This window comes from Parasteatoda tepidariorum, chromosome 8 (assembly GCF_043381705.1).
Source record: "Parasteatoda tepidariorum isolate YZ-2023 chromosome 8, CAS_Ptep_4.0, whole genome shotgun sequence".
Lineage (NCBI taxonomy): Eukaryota > Metazoa > Arthropoda > Arachnida > Araneae > Theridiidae > Parasteatoda > Parasteatoda tepidariorum.
Genome location: NC_092211.1, coordinates 61,895,452 through 61,922,235, shown reverse-complemented (window position 1 = coordinate 61,922,235; position 26,784 = coordinate 61,895,452). Strand labels below are relative to the sequence as shown.

General features: G+C 30.7%; 2 protein-coding genes across 9 annotated transcripts in view; both read left to right on the top strand.

Moving 5' to 3' along the window:
* Positions 1–25,360, top strand: part of LOC122272286 (cyclic GMP-AMP synthase-like receptor) — a 35,438-nt gene extending 10,078 nt beyond the window's left edge. For 4 of the 8 annotated variants that reach the window (XM_071184088.1, XM_071184090.1, XM_071184087.1 and 1 more), the window contains exons 3-4: positions 23,066–23,386; positions 25,221–25,360. In XM_071184088.1, coding sequence (XP_071040189.1) covers positions 23,066–23,386; positions 25,221–25,238 — 339 coding nt within the window. In that variant the 3' untranslated portion in view covers positions 25,239–25,360. Of the gene's footprint in view, positions 1–10,612; positions 11,162–14,872; positions 15,038–15,398; positions 15,473–21,569; positions 21,633–23,065; positions 23,387–25,220 lie in introns of those variants that run through there. The other 4 variants (XM_071184092.1, XM_071184091.1, XM_071184094.1 and 1 more) reach the window with 4 other exon arrangements.
* The window catches only part of LOC107449532 (cyclic GMP-AMP synthase-like receptor), a gene marked incomplete at both ends in the record, with an annotated part of 6,800 nt that continues 5,254 nt past the window's right edge, over positions 25,239–26,784 (top strand). Inside the window, 2 exon segments of the mRNA XM_043052344.2 lie at positions 25,239–25,418; positions 26,108–26,269. Coding sequence (XP_042908278.2) covers positions 25,239–25,418; positions 26,108–26,269 — 342 coding nt within the window.

The following is a 26,784-nucleotide window of genomic DNA, read 5'->3' as shown; positions in this document are numbered from 1 at the left end:
ATTAATATCATAATACATAATTTTGTATAATAAAATCGTCAATACATAACTTGTTTCATTATTGTCAACCTAAAAACAATGTTTTTTAGGTCAAAAAGTGAACGTCTAATAGCAGAGTCCAAAAGTATGCATACTATTATTTAAAAAGATCAATTTTTGAATCAAAGAAGAAAAATCTTTTTTTTTATGTTTGAAATTTTAATTACGTTGTTCTTTCTTATACTTTCAACAACTCAAGCGTGGCTTAGATACTAATTCAATTCAAGCAAGTCTTCGATACTTATTCATTTAAAGTGTGTTTAAGATACTTATTCAAATAAATTCGCAACTTAGATGTTTATTCAATTCAAACGCATCTTAGATACAAATTCAACTCAAAAGTGTCTTCTATACTTCATTTCGAGCGTGTCTTAGATACTCATTAAATTCAAGCGTGCTTTCTATATTTTATTCAATTCAAGTGAACCTCAGGTACTTATTCAATTGAAACGTGTCTTCAAAACTTATTCAATTGAAACGTGTCTTCAAAACTTATTCAATTAAAGTGTGTCTTAAATACTCATTAAATGCAGGCATGACTTAGATACTCATTAAACTCAATCGTGTCTTAGATACTCATTAAATTCAAGCGTGCTTTCTATATTTTATTCGGTTCAAGTGAACCTCAGGTACTTATTCAATTAAAACGTGTCTTCAAAACTTATTCAATTAAAGTGTGTCTTAAATACTCATTAAATGCAGGCATGACTTAGATACTCATTAAACTCAATCGTGTCTTAGATACTCATTAAATTCAAGCGTGCTTTCCATATTTTATTCAGTTTAAGTGTGCGTCAGATACTTATTCAATTGAAACGTGTCTTCAAAATTTATTCAATTGAAGCGTGTCTTAAATACTAATTAAATTCAAGTGTGTCTTAGATACTCATTAAACTCACATGTGTCTTAGATACTCATTAAATTCAAGCGTGTATTAGATACACCGTGCGTCTTAACTTATTCAATTCAAACGTGTCATTCAGACTTGCATATGTATTATTTTCAATAATTCTGTTTTCATTTTAGGCTCTTCAAAAACTGGACAGAGCCGTTGAGCAGAAGAGAATAACTTACCTCTTCAACAAGAAGTACAACTTGCTGGAGAAATTAAATGATGCTCAAGCTTTTAATATTCATTGTCGTTTAGTTTATTTTATCAGAAAAATAAACGAAAATCCACGTTTCCTCTGGAGTATTTTCCAAGAAACACCTCTATTCTAAGACTTCATCTGCAATGGAATATCCGAGTTTAAAGAATGACTTATGAACTTATGAAACAACACTGATTTGTATTGAACCTAATATTTTGAATTGTATATATAATGCGAATTCCCTCCCAATAAAATAAAGAACTTAATTGGTTGATATAAACATTACTAATAAAATGATTGGTGTTGAAAACTAATTAGTTTCGAATTAATTGATTTGAATATCATTGGTGAACAAGTCGTGACTTTAATTTTACTAGTTTTCTGGTGCTACTTTGATTTTTATATTTATTAAATGCTAGCTGAATTTCCGTTCGTTGTATAGAATCTATAATAATAAAAGGAATAATTCGTCTAATGGCGTTGAGAATAAAAATTCGTTTTAAGTCTTCCAACTGTTGTGTGAACAATATAACGCGTTCTTTCAGTTTAACGTTCAATAAAACAAGCAACAAATGAATTCGGAAAACTCCGCAAGCATGCTGTGAAGCTATCTATAATTAACAAACGGCGACATTTTACACAAATATAGCTAAATAAGGGATAACACTCAGAACATGGCAAACCTTTCGCTTTAGCCACGGTGGCTCTGGGGATAGAGCTGTAAGAAAATGGCCACTAGATGGCGCAGAAAACTTTCTTTTACCTTTCTTTTATTCCTAAAGAGAAGAGGAGTCGAGAGTAAATAAAGATGGATGGCGATTTTCTTTAAATGATGTATCTTTGCTAATATTTTTATATGTCTGTGATGTGCATCAATAGTTTTTTGAATAAATGATTTCAAGATGCAGGCTACTAGTCTTTGTGACAAAATTTCAAAGTTTTTACAGAGCGTTCGCCTCCCAACGAGGTGAACCAGGTTCGAATCCCAGCGATGGCTCTGGTCCATACGAATTCCGCACCCGGTTCACACGAACAGCAGTGCTGACGTAAAATATCCTAAGTGATTGACGTATCATGGGTTAGAGTCCCCTTGCCATCAGACTAATCATGGGAGGTCCTCGAGGTTTTCCTCTCCATGTAGAGTAAATGCTGGTTAGTTCCATCAAAAAGTACTCTACAAAGGCAATTTTTTTCAATACCTGTTCCAAGAATTCCCTTATCTTCTGGATTGGGTTAAAAACGACAAGACTACGGAGTTGAACACTAGAAGTCGTAAACCCTAAATTGGTTCGGCTGTTCACACAACGACGGTTATAAAATAAAACTTTACGCTTTATGTATGTTGTAACATAATTTTTCGAAAATTTATTTTTGGCTTACGGCCTGTTAGAATTTATAAATTACTGAAACTTTCATGAATGGTAAAATTACTCGTAAATATAAATTTCCCAGAACATTAAGCCTGTTCACTCTTCGCCTCGTAAGCGAAGCATAAGCGGAAGGATACATAGGAAGTTTTCTAAATTTTTAACCGATTATTTTTACATTTAATCAACCATTCATAAGGCTGCCTCAACATACTAGAATGAACTGTCACAAAAGCAATGTTGCTTTCGTTAGATTGAATTTAAATTGTAAAAGCATAAAATTACGGGACCGACAATAGGGAGATTTTGCAAATTTATGTTAGTTTTCGTACTCTCCCGTACGGCTAGAGATGCACATAGTCGATTCTCTTTAATAATTCTTTAACCCTTTGACACAGAATTTTTATTAAACATACTAGTGGGCTGCGCCCCCTGCTCGCTAACGCTCGCCAACCCCCGAAAATTGCTACGCAATCTTATATGGTTTGCTTCGCGTACCAAGATCGCTTCGCTCGTTACTAACTTAGGTACATTGCAAATGCACTCACCGGATCAAAAATATAAAGAAAAGACGCGTGAGATATTTTTTAAAAGAGGCATTCAGTTATACCAAACTATATCCCTTATCTCAATACCCGTAGGTATCTTTGAAATCTTAGGTTTTTTTATTATTTCCAATGAGCTGCACAATCGCTCTTGCCGATGAGCAGACATAGTGCGTTCTCCAGAGGTGGTATCCACTCTTTCAGGACCACCACAATGGGTGAGATACCGTTGGTCATGTTAATTTGGACGTCTAGTTTCTGCCACACTAGATGGCAGCACCGAGACTCTATTTGGATGCTAAAGTGCACTAGGAATTTAATTTTGCCGGAAATGCCAAGAGCCCCGAAATCTTAGGTAAGAACCTCTTTTTTTATTGCAGATATCGCTTTTTCAGAAAAAAATACCTCAATTTGATTACAGTTTTTATTTAATTAATAGATGGCGCGGCAATCGTTAAACGAAAATGGGTAAAAATCATTTTAATTGGAGGTATCTCAATAAATAAATGTCAGATCAAAAAAATAAAAATGAGATGTGTTTGATAATCTTAATTACCGGTTCAATGGTAACAAATTCGACCCCTTTCCTTAAACTTGGCATTAGTCAAAGAATCGCAGAGAAGACGCCATACCACAGGAGAAACTTTTCGTCGCTGATTCTCTGAAGAGATTGAAAAGTTATGAAGTTTCACCTTCATAAGTTGTTTAAAATTTAAAGTATAAAAAAAGTTAGTTCAAACCTAAAGTATACCATGAAGTTTCAAATACAAAAAAGAAATTTTTAAAGTATCGAAACGAAAATTATGAGAATATAACTTTTGGATTACGCAAAGAAGAAGTTCTCATCCAATAATTTTTTTGCATTTTGATATTTAAAAAACAAATTATTTCAGAAATTGAAACTTCGTGTCTTTCTTTAGGTGTGCCTCAACTCACTTTTTCTTTCTGTTTAATTTTGAAGTAGTAATGACGGTGAAAGAGAATTTGCGACGAAAAGTTTCTCTCTTGGTATAACGTCCTCTTAAGAGCTGCAGTTACGCACATTGTATCGCTGCAGAACTTGAGGTTAATGTAGGCAATATTTTCCTTATCTGAAAACAGTGCCAAACTACCCCTTAATACTGGTCCTTGTTCAATAATTGAAAGGTTTATGAAACTACTTCTAGATAAAAGCAAAAAAAAATAAATCTATCTCATTGCCTAAATAAAATCCGTGGTGTTTTACACCAAACCACAGATGGGCAACTCATAAGTGGTTATTAATTCACAGTTGGAGAGACAATTATGAGGAAAATTTCAAAAGAAATCTTATATGGTTCTCTCATCGAAGCCGAATGATGAGATCTAACTTTACAAGTCCCAAAATGGTTTTTCAAATAAAAATTAATAACTTCGAGAAATATTTTCTATATTTGATACAAAGTATAACATTATTTTGGAATTTAAGGACTAAAAAGAAATTTAATAACGAAGTAGTTTTTTTTTAACATTTTAAACTTTTTAATGATTTGATAATTTCTGTTGTTTTTACTGACACTTGGACAAGCCAAGCTAGCCAGCCATTACACTGACTTCAGTAAATTAAGTCCGATTGTCTAATCATTGGGCTACCACGGCCCGGATATTTCCGTCTTCAAATGAGTATTAAATATTATTTTTTCTTTTATATCCGTCGTTGAACAGCCGACCCAAGTTTGGGTAAACGACTACTAATGTTCAACTACGTAGTCTTGTAATTTTGAACCAATCCAAAAGACAAGGAAACTCCTGGATCAGTACCCCAAGAGGTATTGATTTGTATGAGAACATGGAGGACTTTGCGACTCGACAGATTTAACGTGCATCAGTCACCAGTTACTACACGGGGAGTCTTCAGACGGCTGGGATCGAACCCTTGAACTCTTGGACATGGGTCCAGTGCCCTACCAACCAATCTATCCCGGCCTTAAATAGTATTCTTGAGTTTTAGGAATACTGTTGTTTTAGTATGTTTTATTATAATTTTTTAGCTACTGAGAGATAAAGAAGACTGGAAATGTTTGGCCTCTTATTACTTGAAAACTGTCGTTATGTGGATGGTTTTAGAAAGCAATGGTAAACAAGACTACTGGAAAGAAGACAAAATGGATGAACGTTTTCTTGAAGCATTAAAACTTGTTAATCTAATTGACTTTTTGTTATTTAGTGTTTGTTTTATGCAATTATTTAAAAAGAAAGGTTTTTAGAAGGTTTAGGTTTTAGAAAGCAATGGTAAACAAGATTATTGGAAAGAAAGCAAAATGGAGGAACGTTTTCTTGAAGTATTAAAACTTGTTAATCTAATTGACTTTTTGTTATTTATTGTTTGTTTTATGCAATTATTCCATGAAAATGCTTTAATTATAAAATAAACATAACTCTTAATTTTATTTAACGTTTTTTTTTATTACAGTAAAACCTCCATGAAAGACCACTTATGTAACTACCTCCTCAATTTACGTCCACTTTTGGGAGGCACGGAATTTTTTTGCATAGACTTAGTGAAACAAATCTTTAGGAGAGACCATGAAAACATCTCCCAGGGATCGGGCAATCCTTCGCACCAAATTCGGAAAAGATTAATTAAGGAAACACGAAAAAATATTGACAGAACAAATAAATAAATTAAAATGTATTCGAAATAATTTTGATTGGCTCATTCATATTTCTCTAGTCTACACGGGATCTACAACCTCAATATTGCAGTCAGAGGGCACTAAAGACGATGCTATCAATGATTTATTTTTAGAGTAGAAAATTAATCAGAAAAAAAGTTATTTTAGGAAAACCTAAGCATTTTAAACGTACAAGCTTTAAAGTTAACTAATTTTTATGATATAAAATTAAATGCAAACTTAAACAAAAAACGTAATTGTTTATTTATTGAAACTCTATCATTCATAATCGGTTAATTAGTTTTTGCACATAATTATATGAGTAAACATAATTTTTATTGACGCTAAAGTTCATTCATCGATCGGTTTACATTACTCCAACAGAAGTGGTATTTCTGCACAAAGAAAATGACACTGAATAAAATTAAAATCATTCGTGAAAAATCATGCACCTTCGATAACATTTTGAAGTTAATGAAGGTAACCCCTAAGAACGACCAACTTCCATTAACGGCCTTTTTACTGTGGGACAGAGAGTGGTCGCTCCCGAGAGGTTTCACAGTTTTTTCTTTAATATAAAGTAAGCAGTTTCGCTCACCAACCCCCATTATTGCTCCTCATTCATTATANCTATATATATATATATATATATATAGAGAGAGAGAGAGAGAGAGAGAAAAAAAACAATTGTTTTATAAGGAAACTTTTAAAAAAGAATATAAGTTTAACAGCGATATCATGACCAGTGAAAGTTGCCTACACGCAATGTTGCCGGATCAAGAATGAATGCTAAATCGGATTGTCCTATGGCAGTGTTTCCCAAACTTATGATCTGTGTGTACCCTTTCTAAATTTTTCGTAACGCTGTGTACCACTATATTAAAAATGAATGTATTTTTTACTACGAAAAAATTGCACAAAAGTTAAAAATCACAACTGGCTGTGAACACCACTAATTATTAACTGTTAACTCTGCAAAAAATAGCCAATAGAAAAATACGTAATCGTAAATTTTCATGGCTAACTTTGTTTCTAAATAAAAATTTTTGAAATTTTCGTTTGTTGTAAGATATTTCGCATAAGAACGCGTACCCCCGCTAAACTGTTCCCGTACCCCTGGGGGTACGCGTACCACACTTTGGGAAACACTGTCCTATGGAAAAGAGTTATTTAATTTATTCGGGACTTTTCCCGTCTGGACTCTATGGCACCGTGGATACCGGAGCTTTCCCTCCTGGCCAGGCTGGCGTCTTTCAATGAGGAAGTAGATGATGCAATTCACCCAATTGTTACATATATATATTTCTTTTCCACAAAAAAGGAACATTTTGTTAAAAAATTTGCAATTGCTGTAAGTAAATATACGAACCTAACGAAATGTTTCAAGACTTGTCTCTGAGCGATTGTGGTTTTTTCGCACCTTCATTTTTCTAATTTTCGTTGGCAACTTTACGTTTTGTTTCAAATCGCTTTCGTTTTTTATCATTCACGTTTTGCAAGTCTATAAAAATGGCGCCTATTTTTTAAGCGCTTGAATGACGTCGATTGTTGCTTCCAATTTGTATATTTTTTGAACGAATGAAGTTTTTTAATCAAGCAATATCTTAACCGTTTCAGTTTACTTGAAATAATTTATTTAATATGTCTTATTACTTTATTTTAGGCACTCCAAAAACTTGATACTGCTGTTTCACAAAGAAAAATAACTTACATGTTCAACAAGAAGTATAACTTGCTTGAGAAATTGAATGAACAACAAGCTACCAATATTCACAATCGCTTAGCATTTTTTATTAGAAACATTAAAGATGATCCAAAACGACTCTGGAGTTTTTTCAAAGAAAAACCTGCCTTCTTAAATTCTTGACTATATGGAAAATCCAAGTTATAGGACTGCATTTTGCACATGCCAAAGAAACAACACTGACTCTTATTGAATTTTATACTAGTTAAATTAAAAACTCAATGCTGCTTGTAATTAAAGAGCACCTTGTATATTTGAAATTCTGATTAATAATTATGTGTAAAATAAATATGTTCATGTATCCACATTTTCTTAAAAATAATTGATTTTATATTCTATTATTTTTAGTTTATAAGTACAGAAAACTATGTGTATAATTTGTGTGTGTGTATTTTTTTTACTTATGTGTGTGTATTTTTTTTAAAGTTATAATACTTAGTATTATTTTTTATTATTCCATGATTTGTAATGATTTTTTAAACTACGATTTTTGGAAATTTTTTATTCCTTGAAATATTTTTTACCATTTTATATTCACTTGTATATTTTTAATGTTTTGTTGTGTTTGAAATTTTGTCTTTATTTTCTTCTGAAGTATGTCAGTATTATATGATTGTTTCATCTTAAATAATATTAGTCAGAAGGGACAAATAATAATACAATATTAAGTATATTCTATTATTTTTTGTCCTAACTTATAAAACTTTTTTTTTACTATTTTTTCTAAAGTTTTAAAATTTGTCAGTATTACGTATATGAAGATATTGTTTAAAAAATTTTCAAATTATTTTAATAAATTTGTTATATGTATTGCGTCATTGCTTGAACTATTTCTCATCTTTGTTTTTTGTAAAATATTTTATGTAAGAATGACAAAAATACTTATTAAAACTTTGTAATTCATTGCTCGATTTTTTTAAGTGTGTCGAAACATCGAAATTAAATTATAGTACAGTTAATTATAAAAAGAATAGTATATGAAAAGCGAAGTTTGTATTTAGCTTGAAGGATGGAGTAAGATAGCATTTCTAACTTTTTAAAAATTATTTTTACATACTAACGTACAATTGAGGAACCAGCGGAGCCCTCCTAAGATACTTCAGTGCAATTGAGGAGTCTACCTAAGGTATTCCAGTTTAATTTATGAGTTCACCTAAGGTATTCCGGTGCATTTGAAGAGTCCGCCTAACGTACTCCCGTGCAATTGAGGAGTCATTTTAGTTCAAATGAGTTCGCCTACAATTCTCTATGAAACTAGTGCATAGGATAATTTAGGTTATAGAATTTAAAACAAAAACTTTCTTCCCCTTTTTTACATACTAACTTGCAATTGAGGAACCAGCTGTGCCCTCCTAGGATACTCCAGTGCAATTGAGGAGTCTACCTAAGGTATTCCAGTTCAATTGAGGAGTCCACCTAATGTATTCCGGTACATTTGAAGAGTCCGCTTAACGTATTTCCGTGTAATTGAGGAATCATTCCAGTTCAATTGAGGAGTTCGTCTACAATTTTCTATAAAACTAGTACGTTCGTCTACAATTTTCTATAAAACTAGTACATAGGATAATTTAGGTTATAGAATTTAAAACAAAATCTTACTCCCCCTTTTTTACATACGAACTTGCAATTGAAGTAGTAACTGAGCCCTCCTAAGATACTCCAGTGCAATTGAGGAGTCTACCTAAACCTAAGGTATTCCAGTTCAATTGAGTCCACCTTAGGTATTCCGGTGCATTTGAAGAATCCGCCTAACGTACTTCCGCGCAATTGAGGAGTCATTTCAGTTCAATTGAGGAGTTCGCCTACAATTCTCTATAAAACTAGTGCATAGGATAATTTATAGAATTTAAAACAAAATCTTACTTCCCCTTTTTACATGCTAACTTGCAATTAAGGAACCAGCTGAGCCCTCCTAAGATACTCCAGTGCAATTGAGGAGTCTACCTAAGGTATTCCAGTTCAATTGAGGAGTCCACCTAAGGTATTCCGGTGCATTTGAAGAATCCGCCTAACGTACTCCCGTGCAATTGAGGAGTCATTTCAGTTCAATTGCGGAGTTCGCCTAAAGTATATGTATTTTTTTATAACCGTCGTTGAGCAGCCGACCCAATTTTGGGTTTACGACTACTAATGTTCAACTCTGTAGCTTTGTAATTTTGAACCAATCCAGAAGACAAGAAAACTCCTGGATCAGTACACCCAGAGGTTTGATTTGTTATGGGAACATGGAGGACTGTGTGACTCGAGAAATTTAACGTGCATCAGTCACCATTTATTACGTTGGGAGTGTTCGGCATGCGGGTCCGTCTAAGGTACTCCAGTGTAGTTGAGGAGTTCGCCTAACGTACTCCCGTGCAATTGAGGAGTCTGCCTTAGGTATTCCAGTGCAATTGATGAGTCTATGTAACGTACTCCTCTGCAATAGAGGAGTCCGCCTGCAATTCACCATAAAACAAGTTCATATGATAATTTAAGTTATAAAATTTATAACAAAAACTCACTTCTTCCTTTTTTTATGGATCCAGATTTTTATCAATTAAATAAAAGGAAGTTATAGGTGCAATTTGAAAATAGTGATTTTCATTTTCTGTAGGACTCTTTTATCCAATGATAATTTCACTCAAAAATAATTACTCATAATTGTTTATTACTCTTATGGTTTGAGATGCCTGTTAAAGGGCTGTTCAAATATTACATAAGAATATTTATGAACTCGACCTCCCCTTTATCAGCAAAAATAAGCAAAGCACAAACCCCTCCCTCATTTGGTACTACCATAATATTTCAATAGTTAAAATATGCCAATTAGCTAAAGCGAATGCTAATTTAACTTTATAAAATCCGACACAAAAACGTACTTCTTCTGTATTTTTAAAAATTTTTTTAAACGGATTCGCATTTTCACTTCTCGAAATATCTGAGGGATGGTAGCTAATGGTCTCAATAATATAACTGGAAGAGTTTTAACTGATGATTCGAACTTCTTAATGCTATTTTTGCGTTATCATAAAAACTAAATGCATGAACGGAGAAACGCTTGCAGAAAATCATAAAGTCATAAATCTGAAATATAAGTTGGTTCATTTTAAATAATTATTTGTTACCTTATTAATAATGATTCAAGATTTGTGAATTATAATTGAATTTTAAAATAAATGAAAGCTTTTTTTGGAGTAGTGGTTAAAACTTACTTAGTAAAATAATGAAGTAGAAGCATGCTTTTACGAGATTTTCCTATTTTATTTTTAAAACAGTACAGCTCTTTGGATTATTTCGACTAAAACAAAATAAAGTAAGGGAGGATCGTCTTCAAAAGGAACAAAACAAAAAAAATAGTTGGACCATCATTCAATCAAGGTCTTTATATGAACACAGTTTTATTTATCTGTGATTGACCTAAATCTCTGTTCCCAAAATAGTCGATCATAGTTCCTTGTTTATATCTTGTGTGATATCAATTTACCTGTTCTCTTATGTCGGCAATAAGTTTTCTATTTAATCATTTAATTTCGGATGTATTGCGGAATTATGTAAACAACAACCTGATCTTGCTTATGAGCAATAAAACATGTATTATTCTAAATAGGTTTTGTATTTGAAGTGAGTTGTTTTGTTTTTAAATGACATAGCAACGCCGTTTTTCATTTTAATATTTGTTGTGGCTTTCGCGCTCATCTGCTAGTAAATAAAATGGTTTCTGAGATACTGCCGCTTGAAAAATGATTAGTGACATAGTCAAAAAGTAAGTATATATCTTTTATTTGTTTATTTATTTATTATTATTTGAATTGCGTTTAATAACGTATTTGCTTCTTTATGTTGAAACTGTCCTTATTAAAAATCGAATTAGAAAAGTGTGCTTTATGGAAAAACTTTCTAAAAAATTTTTATTATTAAATGAGTTATTAAATTTGGTATTGTCACAACATTAACTTTTATTTGACGAATTGAAAAATATGAGTAATGTAATAACTGTATACATAACAATCTATAGATGAAATAAGATTTAAAAGTTTCACCCTTGATTTTTTTTTTTCTTTGTAATTTTCTAGTTACGACCATATACCAAAAAAACTGTGGTAATTAAAAAGTTAACGGAATGAAGAAAAAATACTAGAACTGAAAAGAAATACAAAATTTAAAATGTTTTATTTTATTTTTGAAAGAAGCAAAGCAAATTGGATAAAAGAGAAATTGATCACTTAGTCGGTAAATTAACCTCTTTTTTCGGTCCTTAAACATAAATTTTTTTAAGAAAAAAGTGACCTTGTTTCTATTTTATGTATAACAATATTATGAATAACAAAAATCCCATAATTTGAATTTAATAAATTCTACAAATCTGGAATGGGACATTTACTAGGTCTATTAAAAAAAGGTGTTTAAAATTTAATTATTATATTTAGCTCGTTGAAAATTTTTAATGAATTATGTAAATCAAGCTACAGAATAATAAACGAATAAAGAGTTAAACAAGAGAGAGTTACTAAAGTTACCGTACAATTGAAAATTATTCAATTTTAAAGGGCCCTTATTATAGTGCCTCTCAGGGTCCTCAAATTCCTAGTTTGGTCTAGGAATTTGAGCCATACTTGAATACCATACATAGCCCCACCAAAATAAAATAAAAAATACTCAACTTTGTGGATATAGTATAGTGGCCTTTATTACCTCGTAAAAGAAATAATAACGAATTTATAAGTATAAAAAAGAAGAAATCGAAATAAAAGTAACGCAACTGAAGAACCGGTTCGGATTATGTTTTGAAGTGTTTTTAGAATTACTAATTAAAATTGAGTTTTTAGTGGTTAAAATTATGAAATGTCTAAATTTGTGAAAAAATCATCTTAAATGTAAGTATAATTTATAAATTTACCTTTAAAACACACGCAATATTATAAAAGGTGGTCCAAAACTTAAATAAAAAAGTAGCTTTTGACATGAAAATTAAAATCAAATTCATAACAGTGTTGCAAAAATTAACGTCGAATTTTAAATCAACTTTATTCTCTGCCAGTTTTTCTATTCAAGGACGGCTTTTGTTACAAAAACTTACATTTCTGGTTGCTAAGGTTTTTCTTTTATTAACAAGTTTAGAAGAAAATTTTAGTTATAAATTCTCATAACTGAACTAAATCGTTTTTCTCTATCTAATAATATTCTCTTAAGAAATAAAACATTTCTTAAATGAAATTTAAGCAAACCTACCTTTGCGATTATACTTAAACACATTTGAATTATCGTACACTGTTAGAATTTTCCTTCTAAATTTACGGTAAAACAACCTGCAGCAGTCTGTCCATCCAATTAACCGTAAAGTCTACGGTAAAAACTTTGTTTTACCCTTACGGTTTTGAAATCGTGTGCAACTCGCATGGTTAAAAAACCATGAATACAAAACTATACGATTTTGTAACCATTTACAACTAGCATGGTTTCAAAACCGTAAAAACGAAATTTAACTGGACATTGGAGCTAGGCTTTTCTTTCGGTTATAGTTGAGTTGTGTTTTATCAAATGAACTGTGGAATGTGGTTTATTTGGTTGTTTCACCTTTCGTAAAAAATGGGAAATACTAGACTTTTTGAGTTATTCCGCCTTATGGTACTGACATCTATGAGAGTATCGTATTCTAATAGTCCAGAGTCACAAATCGGAGAGTGCAGGACACTAAAAACTCTTCATGTGTTGAATGGGGGAAATTTTGCGGTGTCAACGCTGGGACTCGAATCCCCGTATATCTATTAGATATGAACCAATAACCATTAATTAAAATCATATTTACAAATTACATTATTGTATATCATAACTTTATCACAGCTGTATTTATATACGGAAAATAACTGAATAAACGGAAAGCTCAAATAAGCAGAATCATGGAACTTAATAAAAAATAAATAATTTTAATAATAATTTCTTCTTTTTTTTTTTTTACAAAAGAACAGTATATAATATACAGTAGAACTTTTTTTTTAAATGTTTGTGGTCATTTTATTTTTTCCCTTCTTACAAGTAAAGTGAATTATGTCAAAAGTAATATTTTTAATTAATAGTAATATTCTTTAATATTTTTCTAAATTAAAGAGTGATTTCTTTTCGTACGCATTTAAAAAACTGTTACTGAAAAAAAATGCTTTTAATTTTTTTAAACTTAATATTTTTTAATTATAAGTTTATATTTTTTAATTATAAATTTAAGAAAAATTTATTTAACATTTATTAACCTTTGTAACGTTTATTAACCTTTGTATCACAGAATTTAAGATAAATTCCTGGAGTTTAAAATAAATTTTAACAAACTAAAAATACAAATTTATGCATTTGTAGAACGCAATATAGCGTCTAATTTTGTAGTTAAAATAATTAAACCCTATTTAATTTGCATTTCAATTATGAATCACGAAGATCGAAACTTAGTTCAATTATTTATATTCTTTTCATAGTGATTGTATATTTCCTTTTATTCCAAAGTTCACTGTTTTTATTTATTTATTCTCATGCTTTTAGATTAGTGGAAAATTTTAAATCAACTAATTTTTAGTTCATAAATTTGCCGATGATTGATTATGTTAAATTTATTTCGCTTCAAAAATAATGATATGTATATTATAATAATATTTTAATAATTTTATCACCTTTTATTCATTTATTTTTTTAAAAATTCGTTTACTTAGAATGGCATTGTTTTTATGTTTTTAGATAAGTTTAAAATTTTGAAACAACTAATTTGTAATTTATTAAATCGTTGATGATTATGTTTAATTCATTTTTCTTCAAAAACTATTTTAAATGTATTGTAATACAATTTTTTTAATATAATCACATTTCATTTTTTAAAAAACTGATTCATTTAGAATGGCTATAGATAAGTTTTTATGCTCTTAGAAAAGTCGAAAATTTTGAAAAACTAATTTTTAATTTATTAATTCGCTGACGATTATGTTTAATTCATTTTTCTTCAAAACTTTTTTTTAAATATATAGTAATTGTATTATTATAGTACTATCACATTTTATTTTATTTCTTAAAAAAACTTTTTTATTTAGAAAGACTTTAGATAAGCTTTTATGCATTTAAATAAGTCGAAAATTTTATAAACATTGAAATTTTTATTTATAAATTTACTGATGATTATGTTTTAGTTTATTTTAACTATTTTAAATAAATTATAAAACAATTATAATAATTTCATCACCTTTTTTTTTTAAAAAAAAACTTTTTATTTAGAAAAGCTTTAGATCAGTTCTTATGCATTTAGATAAGTCAAAAAGTTTGTAACAACTAAATTTTAATTTATAAATTCGCTGATGATTATAATCAACTTGTTTTGCTTCAAAAATAAATTATGATAGTTGTTTTGACTTTTTTCATAATTTCATAAAAGATGGCGCCACTAGTACTGTTAATCAAGAAAGATTTTGTTTTGTTATTTTTTTCTTCCCTTTTTCAGTTTCAGTTTAGATTTTATTTGCTATGTTGGCAAGATGAGTAATACTTTATGTTTGGCAATATGGCCATTGAAATTTCAATTACTCATTTATAATTCAAAGAAAATGTTTCAATGTTATCTATAAATCATGCTCTAATAATCAATCAAAGAAATAAAAGTAAATGTCCGGTAAGATTTTAAAAACTTCTTAGTTGTGCTAAGTTGTCATTATTTCCATTTTCCCAAATTGTATTAGTTTCTATAATTTTAATGATATTCTACTTAATTTTTATGATTTTTCCATTACATAAGTTTATGATTTATTTAAGGTTCATTCCAATAGTAGTATCATAATTTTATCAAATTTTATTTTTGAAGAAGAAAAAACTGATATATTTAAAATGGAACCTGATAATATTTCCATAAGAGATTAATAAAGATTTTTTTTTCTTCATTGAAATTTAAACAATAGAAACCTACGTTTGCAATTCTACTTTAACGCATTTGAATTATCATATCTTATGTGTCTCTAAGATAAAATTTATCGTTTTCTAAAAACGAAACATTAAGTTGATAGTAAAGAAAGGAGAAAGCGTAAAAGTTAATTTGGTTGGCCCACAAAAGGTAGGTTTTATGTGTTTATCTCGTAAGCATTTTTTTTACTCGATGAATTTATTACACCAATCATTATTATTTATATGGCATTTTGGCCGATACACTGTGTTCCTAAATGTTAGAAAAACCTTAATATTATTTTCAAATCCTTTTTTAAATATTTTTTCCTCAAATTTCTTTATTGTGCTTAATGTAAGCATCTATTCCTTTTCTCGAACAGAGCCATTTATTTTTAAACACCGCCTTCTTTTAAACTGTCTCTAAACTTATTTCTAATCTGTAATGACAAAACACGCATTGAACAAGAAATAAAAAAAATAAAGATTACAGGCTTTTGCGGTATTGTGATAGGTTCCGTTTTTTAAATATTATTTTGAGAAATTTAATTACTATGATGACTTTTTTAATACATTATCAGGGGTCCGTTTAGAAGAAATTTGGGTTCGTTAACGGACCCTTCACAAAATATTTTGACTTTTAATCGGACCTTTCACAAATTTGTTTATCTTCATTATTATTTTGTTAATCGATTAAACTTTTCCCAGGGCAGAAAACAAGAAAGATGGATGTAAACGAATTAAGTTTTGTCTTCGGCAGACGATTCTTCCATTATTCTACCGAAATGAATATTCTGCTTTCAGCAGTAGGTATAGGCTAAATACCAAATATGTGTATGTTGCATCTCTAATTTAGGAGCAGCAATTGTTGTTTATTTTTTAAAATTTAATTTTTTTAATTATAATTTTACAGTCTTGAGCATAATCTTGTATCTATTTACAATTTAATAACTCCTTGAAAATTTTTTTTTTTGCAATAACGGACCCTATTTGCACAAATTCATAAAAGCGGACCCTGGTTAAAAGAATGTGAGTAATTTTTTCACAATTTCACGAAAAACGGGCCCTTTCACAAAATGTCTGGACAGACACCTTATTATACATATTTGCAAATTTTGATATATTCAGAGATGCAAATTGCTCCGGATTCGACAAAATATTTTTAAAAAAAGGTTGAGAACTGCTGACTAAAATTAGCAAATTTTGCCAACTTTTTAAAAAGCTCAAAACAGCTTAACTGTAACAAAGGGGCGTATCACTTAAGCCTTTGTATAATGTAGGATTAGTTGGTGAGTAAAAACCCTTTAAATCGAATTGGCTAAACCAAGAATCGACTCGAAAATATTTCTCCGCTTTCCGGAGCAAGTCGGCATCTCTTTATATATGCTTTAAATTCATTTTGAAATAATCTTTAAAAAGTTGGGGTAATCAGATAAATTTGGAGTTATGAAGATAGTGTATCAGATTGATTCCGGAAATTCTGCTACTTTCCGTTTCCGGAGTTTTAACAAAAGGCACTTATATAGTCGACGTGCTTCAAACGCTCAAAAATAGGCACCTATTTTCATGGTTTCTCAGACGTGAATGCAAAGAAACAAAAGTGATTTGAAATATAGAACGTTAAATTAGCAACGAAAAATGAAAAAAAAATTTCTCACCTGGGGAGTGACCTGCGTCATACAGACGTCTGAAGGGCAGATTTGTTGGCCACTCTTTCAGGGGCACCATATTAGGTGGGCCAACGTTGTTTCCACAGTAAGGACAGATAGTACAGAGAAGGAAAGAACACACATGCCTTGCCCGGGATTCGAACCCAGAACCTCTCTGATGCAAAGGCAGTTCCCTAACCCCTACACAGGCCGGTCGGCACGAAAAATGAATATAAAGGTACGAAACAAAACTAGAAAAACCTCCGATTTGTTTCTCACCTTTATTTTCTATTGTCAATTTTGCTTTTTATATTTCAAATCAATTTTGTTTCTTTTCGTTCGTGCCTGACAAGTCGTGAAAATGGGAGACTATTTTTTAGGTCTTGAAACATGCCAACTGTTATATCCAATCAGTATATTTTTTAATCAAGTAAATTTTTTCATCGAGTAATATCTTACCACTTCTGTTTCTTGGGATTATTTGTTTAAATAAGTATCTACGTTTTCGATTATTGTTTTACGCATTTGCATAATCCTATTTTATGTTTCTGAAATAAAAATATATCGTTTCCTTTAAACTAAACATTCAGAAGTTGGTAAAAGTATGCACTGAATATCCCAAATGTTTTTTTTAAAAAAAAACATTACATTTTTATATTTTTAATTTTTTTAAAATTTTTTTGTTTAAATTTTAGTGTTTATTATCCGAACTTAATGATAACGCTGAGTTGATAGTGAAATCGGGAACGAAGATAATTTTATTGGAATCTGCAAGATTTGTCCGACCATAATTGGTTGAACGTTATATCTATAGGTTAAAACAAGAAAAGAAATGTTTAAGCTTATGAAAAATTCTTAAAAATCATTTGTTATTGAATATTACTATAATTAATTAAATTATAATTTTCCACAAAATTATTTTACGCATTAACGTTTGTGCGTAAGTTTGATTAACTTATTGAAGAGAAAAAGATAAAATTATTGAAACTACTGAAAAATCTATGAGCTATTGTGAAGGAAAGAGCATGTTGATAAAACAAAAAATAATCTAAGGGAATCTAACTATTTCCTCTGCTTGATTTCAAAATTTCATACAAAATATATTTGTTAAAATGTATTTCTTCTTTGTTATAGAGCAGGGGTGTCAAACTCAAAAGCTAACTTGGGCCAAATAAATAAAGCTTAACTTTAGGTGGGCCGCAAAAAAAAATCAGTGTTCATAGAAACAAATATTTTTATTTTGAATAGTATATTGTAATAAACATATATAAAGTAAAATTATTGTTTGATATTTGACATCTCTTCTCTGCTACTATCTTTCCTATTTCGGGAGAAATTTTGTCAAATTTGAGTCGCACTGAATCTCAATCACTTCCATTTGCATATTACTGGGTACTGAGTCTATATTTATTGAGAAAATCGAAGAAAACAAACAAAATTTGTCTTCCAAGGAATTAAAATCTTTAACCTTGTTTCAAATTCTTTTCTAAGATTTGAAATTTTTTCTGCGTATTTTTGATACGATGCAGTATCCCTGGAATGGCAGGTGCCGCAAGCCAATGAGAATTTTACATTTTCGCACGTACAATTAAAATGTCGTATAGTTTATAAATAAAGTATATTATAATTTTACATGCTAGTTTGCTTTCTAATTAACATTTCTATTTTATTTTTACTTTGCGTCGGATATATTGACTATACCGCAAAAATGTTCATCTCGGGCAGCGAGTTTGACTCTCCTGCTATAGAGTATAAAAGTGAATAGTAAACAAAACCCATTTCCTTATAATTGCACCGTGCACAAAAAAAAAATCGAAACCTTAATAACTTTTGATTTAAAGATTGGAGTTTCACATATCTGAACTCATTGTCATTTTTCCAATAAAATATAGCTTTGGAAACTTTCAAAGCAATAGGACCAATGCGAGAATCGTCTAGAATCGTGCCATATATTCCAGGGTTTCGTCGCCAAACCTAGGAGTGTGTCTCGCAGAGCTGTGTACCCTGGAAGATTCTGCTAATAAATTTTTGGAGTCTTAAGGGCTGTTTTATTCTTTTCCAATTGAAACGAACCCCTGTCTGTACTCAGTATAGTAAGAACATTTTGTAATTACGTTTCTCGTAACACAGTGAACGATTACCTGGATTTAAAATATAATTCTCTGTTCTAGAGAAGAAAAAAATTTCATGCTGTGTGACTCAATAGAAGGAAATATATAAGAAGTAATTTAACTCCTTTAGACAATTCAAATAGGGAAGGAATTTTATCTTTTTTGTATTAAGTTTTCTTTTAAAAAAATTTCAATAAATATGGAGTGAGAGGTCTCTCCTTTCTCACTCAATTTTTTCTTAAACTTGACCTCCGCTTAAGTGCGAGCTTATAAAGTAAAGATCTCGAGGGAAAAAAATAAAACATGATCTATAGTGGACAAACAGTCGATATTCTAAGCAGGGAAACTGTGGAAAAAAATTCAGGAAGAAAGTAGCATTCTAACTCTAGTAACTTTTAAATAAATTGGGGCAAGCTAAATACCAAATATTAAAAATTTTCACCAGTTCTACAAAGAACTCCAGAAATGCAAAAAAGTTAGTAATGTCGCCAGCAGTTGCCGAAAATCAGGAATGAAATGCTCTACAGTTTGTGAAAATCCTGAAATACATTTATGTATGAATTCTCTAGCTGAAAAAGATACTAATACTAAAAAAGATTATCATTATTATAATTTACAGACGATCTTATTGTGTGGAGTAAAATGCAATCAAGGATGATGAAAACGCAAAGAATTGTTTTTCTCAAAATGAGTGGTAGAACAAATATAACATTATTAAAATGGAAAATATATATATTATACTCTGAAATATTATACTCTGATATTTTTATTTATAAAAGTAACTATATTTTAAATAAAAACCAACTTTTGAGATTTAATCAGAATTTTTTTCTCAAATGTTTAAATTGGTAACAAATATTGTGATTTAACATTTAAGTTAAACCTATATTGTCAATCACAACATTTAAACAGTTCAATGATCTATATAAAAGAATTGGTAAGTATTTGGTGTTTTTAATTACTAACGAAATTTTAAAAATGTTTAGTTAACATCACATTTCACTGCCAATTTAAACATTCTGCTGAGCTAAGATTTCTTGGCTGGCAGCAATGCAATAAGGACAAGACAACTTTTGCAGTATGTAATGCTACAGAATTTTTCAACTTATAACAGGGTTCCCACGACCTGAAAAAAAATAAACGAGTTGTAGTTAAGATTTTTCAAGCTTATTGAAAAATACTTAAATTTAGCTTTTATTTGAGAATTGCGAAATTATTTCAACTATATTTTTTGCCCCTATATATATTTCCTTTAAACTAAAAAATTATTGGAAGCTTAAAACATGTGGATTTTTCTCACTTTAGCTACCACTTTAAAAAGATTTCTGCGCCGTACGAACCTGATATAATCTGTAACGATATAATTCGTTGTTATCGAGAAATTTTCATTAATCGCATTATAAATCGAAAGCATATTTTCAGGTCAGATTTTCGGATCTATATTTACCTCGAAATAGGCAGGGAGGGGTGTTGTTAACGAGGTTTTTCGAAGCTCTTTCACCAGAAAAAATAAGAAAGCTACAGTTTATGTGCCATACACTTGAAGAAAAGCTATAATTTTAAACTGTACAGTTCTGTAAAGAATTATCTGGGCTTTAGAACGGACAATTAACTAAAATATTTTAAAAAATTTTAAAATTTGATAAAACTTTTCCCCTTAGATGAAAATTATCAAAATCAATGCTTCATTCCCATATTCAAAAAATTTTTATGAGCCCAGATAAGGCAGCATTGGAGTAAGTTTTCAAATATTAAAAATTTGGACCACAAACGTCTTCATTTTCTCAAAACTGTGGCCTTTCTCCATATTAACGTTTTGCGCCATTTTCAAAATAAACATTTAGGACGATGGCTAAAGATAGGCTAAACTTGATCTAACCGCCATGAGTATCTGCTGCAAACTCACATCAATTATGAAAATTGTATATTATTCGCAATAAAGCATCACTTCGTACGACTACAGAACCTTCCAAAGACAGCCTTAAATTGGAATTAAGGATAGTCAAATTGGAGCATAACTCATTAGCGAATAAAGGCTCGTCAAAACATGAAGGAAGTAGCCGTTAGTCAAGCAATAGGGTGATCTGAATGTTTTTTACTTCAATTCAGTGTTAATTTAGATAAAAAATTTAATTTGTTTAAAAAGTTGGTATTTTAAAATAATTTCCAAAAAAGGTCAAGTAAGCATATTTGAAACAAAACACATCATCTTGGTAATGTTACAAATTTACAGACATGAGTATAATTTTAGGAATATTCTTTTGTTATGAGACTATATGTCAAAAACGGACTCTAAATAAAAAATTTAATTAGAAAATTTACAAGAAAGTCGCGTAATTCAAGAGAGAAAATAACGCCTTATGTATTTCTTATGAAAGACTCGATTTGGCAACATTTTTGCCGACGTGGCAATGCTTGGCGACCATTATCATAAATTCTATTTTTTCATTCTTCTTATTCTTATTTATTAATTATGAATTTCTAAAACAATCCAAACTTTGACTTGCAGAGATTCGGCTGAAATACAACAATATTTGTAATGGGGTCGTTTTGGAGTGAAGAAAAAAATGAAGTAAGAAATTATTTCAATTTTTTTTTTTTGCTAGTTAATGAATTGGAATGTTTCTTATGAAAGGAGTCAATCAAAAGAGTCGCAAAATAAGCCGATTCTTTGAATAACATTTAATCTAATGATCGGATTTTTACTTACTAGCATGCTATCTCGATTCTTTGCAGGGCGCATCTTAACTATACCAATTATTAATATGAAAAATTTTAAAGTTACGAAATCAAACACAAAAATGTAATATTTTTGAAGGATAAACATACTTTTTTTCCCGACAAAATTGAATTTCAAACTTTTAAAAGATTGCAGGGGGAAATAGCCGCAATTAAAAGAATAGAGTCCCATCAGCAATCAAAACTTTGAGCCACCTAAAACAAACTTCACTATCCGCGTATAATGCCATACCTCTGGAAATATTTAAGCAATTTTAAAAATATTAGCACACGGTTATAAAGTTATAAAATTCATTTATCCAATGATAATTGCATAAAAAAAATACATTTTTATAACCATTAATAATGTACATTTTTATAACCATTAATTTTTTAAATTATTACGTATGAATTTTCTTATAGCATATAATTTTATTTAACAAAATTCAAACAGAGTTAGTCGAGGAGCTAGTAGGAAATAAAAATTTTAAAATATGACCTTTTTGAAGTTTTATTGCTTATAAAAAAATTCAACCAATTTCGTTCCTATTTTGCATTTTTCAAAATACTAAGTTTTCTTCACTCCGGCATTTAGCACGGACATTCTAAATTTGGCTCGTTTAAGCTGCCCAAACTGTATTCTAAAGACACTGTGATGCCAAGATAGGCATCACATATCCACTCCATATTATCCATATCCCACATTTGTTGTTAAGTTTAATTAATAAATATTATTTATACTTTTTTATTCTACTGTAATATAATCTTTCTTTTCCCTCAGCAGACGTTTTCTTGACAATTTTATCTTTGCTCTCTAACCATAGTAAAAGTTGTTTGAATTGGTAGGTTAAATTATACCTTTCAATTATAATGTTGATCATTACTTTTGTAACACTCTGATCGAAAGAGTTCATAAGAAAAGTGATTTAATTTCTTTACCGACTTAATCATGCATTCTAACCTGTTTAGCTTATTAATATCAATATCTTATCAAGCATTTTTTTAACACATTGTTTCAAAGTTATAGTATTACATACAGAGGTTTCAGAAAATGTAATGTAATAAAATTTTAATATATTAAGTTCTTCACGCCTTTCCTCCTCTGTTACCATGGTTACGGAAAATTGTACTTTTCTTTTCTTGGCAGTACGTTTTAGTATGAAGAAAGATTGTCGTGGGAAAAAAACAAGATCATCTTATACCATGGTAACGAAGAGAGGAGTGAAGAAATCCTTGAGACGACAATTCTTTTCCTAAAGAATATAATATTTTTATTTTAAATTTCAGGAAGAATTCAGCCCTCCTCAACAGCAAAATGACTGGGTTATTGAAGCTCAAAGGTTCAGAAACCCTGGCGTTTCTATTTTGAAAGAAATTTTAAAAAACATCAAGCTAGACGAGGATCTCATCAGAGAAAACAATGCAATTCTCCATGAGTTCTTGAGAACTTTCATATATAAGTTAAAGGAAGTTGATGAGTTGTTTGACCTTTTATTCAGCGAGTTTCGTTACTTTGGCAGCTTTTACTCGGATCTTCGAGTTTCCACGCCTGATGAATTCGATATCAATATGGTTTTCAGGCTGCCTGTCAAGGATTCACAATTTGAAGTAAGTTTTAAATAAAATACGCATGCATAATATCGTTATGCTCAAACCTATCAACAATTGTATCTACTATTTGGTTCGGTCGCTTAATTTCTCCATTCGAAAATTCCCCATAATCGATGCTGTTCAAACAACGGGACTAAATTGTTTACTTACATCAATATTCTGTGTTTTTTTAGATGCAAACGTCAACAGAACGTTTTTTTCTTCTTCGTCTACTTACAACGTCTCACCAAAAACGTGACGCTGCTATTGACAGCCAGTTAATTAATAGGATTGAAGTTAATGGCGTTGGTAGAGTCAGCTTGCACATCTCTTTAGTCTAACTGTAAATTTTAATTCTTAGCGAAAAACTGAAACGTTCACTTTATGGTCTGTATTTACACTAAGCGTTTGCTTAACATGGGAAAAAACTTTTAACTCCTAAGTTTATGTAGTTTTAACTTCCTTATCAATTGGAGGATCTCTGTCAATAGCCGCATTTTTTTCAATATGGGAATATTACATCAAATTATTCATTAGCATTATTTTTATGCAGGAACTTCACAAGTTTCCGGAATTTCTCTTTTTTATGGACTTTAATTGGCGTTGAACAGCCTGCCCATTTCTGAGTTTACGACTACTAATTTTCAATTCCATAGCGTTGTAATTTTGAATCCAACCCAGAAGACAAGGAAACTCCTGAATCAAGCATTGAAAGAAACTAGCTTTCGTGGAGGACTAGCCCGCATTTGCGCTACATGGAGAGGAAAACCACGACTCACGATTAGCATGATGGCAAGGAGTTTCTAATCCATGATTCAATCCTGGATAACCTGATTGAGAGGCGAATGCTCTGTCCCCTGAGCGACCGTACCTCCGTTGTCTAAAATTAAAATGAATACCAGAATATCTCTTTACTATTATGTTTTTGTTCCATATTATATTTCAAATTTTTTTTGAGTGAATCAAAGATGGGGCATACGCGGAGGGATGGGGCCTATTTTTATGTACATTTCTGAATTCTACATAATTTTAATAAAGTTTCTGGTAGCACATGCACGCTTTCTCTCAGTTCATGGTAATTATACTGGAGGGTACGTCACTTTTGTTGTCTTTAATTTAAGTGTTAATTTTACTATTTAGGAAAAGCTTCATTACAACTCCACTTTCTGCTTATTTATTATTATGATTTTTGATTATTCTATATTTATCATATTTTTAGTGGTTTAAAACTTTTAAAATGAAAAAGAAGTCATTGGTGAGGGAATGTGCAGCTTCAGTTAGTCCAAGGACTGGAGCACCAGTAGGTAGAAATCTGTCTTGGCTCCTTCGCCTACTGATTTTTAGCTGGGCATAATGGAATGGCCTTCACGCCTTGGGTAGCCTTACCAGGAGTAAACTTCCGACCAGGGACTAATCCAGGGACTCCCGGCGTACTTCACCCATTCCGTCCAGTTCCATTAGTTTCATCAGGCTTCTCCTGAGCACCTCTTGGATTGCATGGGACTCACTAAGGAGGATCTCTTTAGCAATCCTCTCTTAATCTTCGACTTCCTTTCAGCCAACGAACTCGTGGATCTTGTCTGACTCCGTTAGACAGAGAGGATAAGCAACAACAACAACAAAATGAAAAAGAAAATGCTATTTTCAACATCGTTTTTAAAAAAATATTTTTACAAGAACTTTTAAGTAATAATTATAACGATGAAATTTCTCTGTTCGAAGCATTTTTAACCAGACTTATTGCGTCATCTTTTGATGGTATTCTATATTTCCTGAATTTCTATATTTGTGAAATTATAGTAACCCTGTATATCTTATTCCATTCTACTGAAACAGATTCATTATCTTTCAGATTGTACATCAGCCATAAGCACCAAGCTATGTTAAATACTACCTGAAACACAATTCGATTGCCTTCGAGAGATATCCTAAACTTGCCAAAACTTTCTTTGATGATGGATATTTAATTCCCCAAAAAGTACGACAGTGGCTTCAAAGTGTTGTTGACAAAGCACTGAGAACATACATTCCACCAAGATCGTGTACACAGGCAAGTTTAAANATCCAGTACCCCCAGAGGTTTTGATTTGTTATGGGAACATGGAGGACTTTGCGACTCGATAGAATTTTAACGTGCATCAGTCACCAACTACACGAGGAGTTTTCGGCCGCGGGGTTCGAACTCACGAACTCTCGGACATGGGCCCAGCACCCTACCGACCAGGCTGTCCCGGCCCACTGCAAATTACTTTAATGTACTATCATGAATTACAGTTAAAGAGATTCGTTAATGAATTAGAACTTTACTTTCAGCTCCACGCACAAAGTGATGAATGCAAAAATTGTATTTAAAATACATCCGTCCGCTTGGTAAGCAAAAATATTAAATTACAGTTGTAAACACACTAAATTTGTTATAACAATATACTTTCAATTTTAAATGTTATTTCAAAAATTGATTATACTTAGAAAAACTATTTATGTCCACTAATAGATCTTAACAGTATCATAAGGGAAAGATTTGGACTTGGGAAGTGGCGGCACAAGTGTTCTTTTTTTAGTACATATAAGTTGAATGAGTTGAATAATTTCAACTGTTTTATGCCAAGAAACAACAATTATTGCAATCATCGGGATTGGTGAGCGTTAGTGAAAAGGGAGTTTAGCCCCCTAGCAATTAATAATGATTAACTTCTTGAAATGCAAATTAATTCAAATGTCTTACAATTGTTTCAAAAGGTGCGTACAAGACAAGCAGGACCCGCCAGGACTATTATATTGTACAAAAGAGATGGCACAATAATTGATATTGATCTAGTTCCAGTTATTGAATGTACTCTTTTCTTGCCTCGATCAAGTCTTGATGGCAGGGTGGAATCCGAAGTCGGAAACAATTTGGATGTAAGTATCTTTCACATATTAAGAGGGCACCATACTTAGGGAGAATCTTTTCGTGGCAAATTTTCTTACACTTCCATAATTAATTTAAAATTTTAATTATAGAAAAGGTGAGTTTAGGCAAATCTAACGTAATCCATGAAGTTTCAATTGCTGAAAAAATTTTAGAGATATTAAAATGAAAACAAATTGTTGGAAGAGAACTTCGCCATTGCGTAATTGTCAGTTATCTTCTCATTAATTATTTTCATGTTGATATATTAAAAATTTCGTTTCAATTCTTGAAAGTTCATGACTTCGTCAAAACTCTCTTTTTCTATACTTAAAATTTTAAATTAGTTATGGAAGTGAAAAAGTGAGTTTACGTAAATCTAACGTAATCCATGAAGTTTCAATTGCTGAAATAAAATTTAGAGATATTAAAGTGCAAACAAATTGTTGGAAGAGAACTTCGCCATTGCGTAATTGTTAGTTATCTTCTCATTAATTATTTTCATGTTGATATATTAAAAATTTCG